Genomic DNA, 3,935 nt, shown 5'->3' with positions numbered 1-3,935 from the left:
GCTGCTGAGAAACGGAGGTCTGTGGGTTTGAAATTCTCCAGAGAGAAGGAACCTGAGCGCATTGGTCTTCCATTTCCAGGGCAAATGATGAGCTGATAAATACCTTGATAAAACCAGGGTATTTGCACTATCCCTTGCAACCACGGGCTCCTGAAGAAAGGGGGAGGGAGGCACTGCTTGTTGTTTGAAAGCGTGGAGGTACCACCTCTCAGGCAGCTGAAAGCTATGAATCAAGCGTCACGTAATATTGCATAAACTGAAGATGTGATAAGCAATTCAAGTTCACTTCTAGCAGTTATGCAGCTTGCTGCTCAGGGCCGCTGCCTTTCTACAGGTACGTGGTCCATCCCTTGTATAGGCAGCCCAAATATCTTGCTCAGAGCTTTGGGTCTTGCTGTGGGACCTAAAATTTGTCACTGTTTGGTGTTTCTTATTACACCCATCAGCTTTCTTTGACCTTTGGGATAGGTTTGTTTATTAACATGGAGGATGGTTTCTTTACCTGAAGGTGAACTTGGTGAAAGAATCGTCAACAACACCACTTCCCCAGGTGCTATCGAGTAAATGCCACCTTCCATCAAGGTAGACGGCATTCCAGGCATGGTCAGAGTCCCCTGTGAAGGTCTGCCCCATCTTGTACCCGTATCCCTTAGAGTATCCTGATAGCTTCATGCACTGGATTCCTGCAATACTAAAAGGAAACAATAAGACATAGCAGGAGACTTCTGTTTAAAACCTGTCAGTGTACTTTTGTGGAAGGACAAAAGGAGGAGCAAAGTTCAGCATGTCTACAGAACTTCAGACCTGTAGTCAAGTGGATCAGCTCCTCAGGTGCCTCCTTGCAGTTGAGTCCCAGCGGAGTTAGGGGTTTTAAATGTCTAAGTGTGCAAGCGTACCTCTCTTTGAAAACTCGAACTTCTGACCCTGGTGACAGACTACTGTGGTAAATGTCTAGGTTACTGCACTTTTTAATTCGTTGGAAATTGCTGTTAGCTGGGGCGCTGTATTTTTCTTGATAGGGTGATCTCTGCACTCTGTACAATGTTCCTCTAACTGCCTTCCCGTACCAGCCTGTCAGCACATCTAGAGCCAGGCAAGTTCTCCCCTTTGAGCACTGACATCATGTAAAGACTGTATTTTTCTGGGCAGTGCTAGAGAATGGCTTCATATGGGGTGGGCATGTGAGAGCAACCCAAGGTAATGATGCCCGAGGTGTTGGTAGGGGCCGTTTTTTCTTTTAGTCTTTGCATAGGCACTTGGAGAGAGTGTCCCACTGGAGGAAGGGGCTTTTCTCTTCCAGTTTCTGCATATTCCCTCTCTTTTTGTCTGATGCACCATCAGTTCAACGTTGTTAGAGGAGGATGACAAAGATGAAGTGTGCTTAATTGCTCTCTGTCTTGTTACTCAGTGGAATCCCTTTGATGCTGTCCACAATTAGCCCATGTAATTATAAATTAAAAGTGTGTCGGTTCATGCTTGTGTTCTCTCTGTGATGGTAGGCCCGGTGTTTGACACACCAACTAAGATATCTTAGGCCTCACGGGATTGTGGATGCTGATTTAGTTTCATTAAAGAGTGAGCTTGTGCTTGCCCAGGGTACAAATGATTAAATAGTCTCTTTTTAAAAAAATAATGAATACCTGTGTTGATGTGTAAATAAGATTTACATAAGCATTGTGTTAATAAGCTCTCTGCTGTTGATAGCAATGGATTCTAACATTGGCATCTTATTTCAGCATTAATCTAAAATTGTTCCACTTAGAGGATTGTCTTTTGTGTAGGATGGTATTGATATTTTTCCTCTTCATTGAAAAGTACATTAAATGGAACAGCTACCTTAAGTAATAAACTGTGCATGCTTCAAGAGCAAGATTGTCTGCATAATGTGGGTTTAACTCAGAAGAAAACTGATATTTATGGGGAAGATAATTAGCATGGTTGTTAAGAAGTCGAGGTCTGATAACAGATACTGGCTGGTAATTGGCAGTGCAGTAGTGCTTACAGGGAGGACTGCTTTTTTCACAGAGATGATGCTGGTTTAAAGGGAAGGTGGTCACTTCAGCTTCTCATACAGACTTACTAAACTCAAGCCTGGATGTCTTTGTGCTACTTAGTTATTTGATACTCTTTCTTTAAGAGTATCAAATTAAATTCTTAGATTCTTTCTTAAATTCTTTAAGATTCTTTAAGAAAGAGTATCAAAAATAGAATCACAACAGCAAAGGGCTGATTGAGAACCAGCTTGGGAGCTCACGTTGGGTAGCCTGCAGAGAGAAGACAAAGTTATACGAAGAGGAGAAACGTGGCAGTACCCCATCCCTGCTAAAGATGGCCAGCAAAGAAGAGGAGGGAGCATGCTCTCATTTAGCGTGGGCTGTTACGCGGCAATAGTGAGGTGCTGCCTGTCACATGAGATATTCAAAATGAACGTGGGAAGCCTGGAAGGAATGCCATTGAGAAACCTGGTGTCACAGGTGGTCTGTAAAGTCTTTGCCAGTCCGCAGTCATCTGTGAGCCAAATTCTAATGTGGAGCTGGGCAGTAAATCTGGAGCAACTCCACCGACAAGACTGGTGAGAGCTTGGATTTACATGACGTAATTGAGACTAGGAGCTGGCCCGGGAACTTTAAGGAAGATTTGATCCTAGGAGTTTCAAAGGGGCCTAGCAGGAGCTAAGTACCAAATTCCCACTAATTTCATGGGGATTGGCATCTAATCCTCCTAGGCTTCTCTAGACATTCTTGTTAGCTGGGATATTCACAGAGAACAGTAAGGGACAAGTTCTGCCCTTTGTTGTCTCTGTGCTCTCACTTACAGTGAATATTAGCAAAGCAGCAAGAAGAGTTTGTGCTTGGATGTGTTCAAAGTTCCCAAAAGAAAGGTCAGAGCATTTAAAGAGTGGTCTCCCTAATAATGGACACACAAAAAAACCCCAGCCTAAAACATCCTGTAAAAGAGCAATCCTGTATTGGTGAAAAGAGTGATGGTGTCTCTGTTCTTGTGTAAATGACTTTATACAGATAAATTAACCAGGCAGAGAGAAGATTTGAGAAGATCTCTAGAAATGCTTGAAGTGGCAATGTGATGGTAGGAGATGACCTCTATACAAGGTGGACTGGAAGAACTGAATTAAGAAACAGTTGGCAACATCTGCTTGGTGCAGCAAGGAGGTTAAAAGCTGAGTTGCTTTTCTGCTTCAAAAAGAGTAGGAAATAATCTGGATCTCGCTACAGGTGTCACTGAAATTCAATGGCACATTCTTCCCTTTGATTTCAGGTTGACTTTGATTTCATCTAAAAAAGAAGCAAATCTGGCTTCTCCAGAGGGAGACAGAATGGTTTATATTTGTGGTAGGTAGGTGTACGCTCCTGTGCCTGAAAAGAAGGAAAGCTACTGACTGTAGAAAACGGGAAAAGGAAGAGGATGTGAAACCTGGATTATTTGCAGACTAATTATGAAGAAGGAGCAGCTAAGTGATCAGATCCACTGTAGGGAGTGTGGTCAGCTTTGCTCCCAAAGGTGGTGCTGAAACCTCTCAAGCGCAAATAATAGTTTTGCTTTTATTGTTAATTCCGGTAAGGGAGTTTCTCCCCAAGTCTGGGCTGCTGGGTTTTGCCCTAAATTGAGTTCATGAATTTACGCTCCCTGATTCACTCGGCCATGCCAGCTCCTTGAGTTGGTTGTCAGCTGAGAAGCCAATTCTTGATAAATTCTGCTAAAATATTTGTCAGAAGCCTGTGTTTACGTTCATTGCTATTACGCCTGATGTTTGGAAACTGATGTTTTGTGGCCAGCTTCCCACTATCTGTGCCCACCTTTCCTCTGTGGCAGGAGTCTCAGCTAATGGGAGGAAGTCTGGCTGCCAAAGCTGTGGTCGGAGGTGACAGTGTTGTGTCTGCAACAGGAACTCTTCTCTCTGCTGGCACTGGGACAAG

The 3,935-nt window shown here is 43.6% G+C and overlaps 1 protein-coding gene across 1 annotated transcript in view; it reads right to left on the bottom strand.

Moving 5' to 3' along the window:
* KY (kyphoscoliosis peptidase) overlaps window positions 1-3,935 on the bottom strand; it is a 21,574-nt gene that overhangs the window by 3,295 nt on the left and 14,344 nt on the right. Inside the window, exon 10 of the mRNA XM_009323983.1 lies at window positions 503-691. Coding sequence (XP_009322258.1) covers window positions 503-691 — 189 coding nt within the window. The remainder of the gene's footprint in view (window positions 1-502; window positions 692-3,935) is intronic.

The sequence above is a fragment of the Pygoscelis adeliae genome, unplaced genomic scaffold (assembly GCF_000699105.1).
Source record: "Pygoscelis adeliae isolate BGI_AS28 unplaced genomic scaffold, ASM69910v1 Scaffold485, whole genome shotgun sequence".
NCBI lineage: Eukaryota > Metazoa > Chordata > Aves > Sphenisciformes > Spheniscidae > Pygoscelis > Pygoscelis adeliae.
This window is presented reverse-complemented; position numbering and strand designations above follow the sequence as displayed.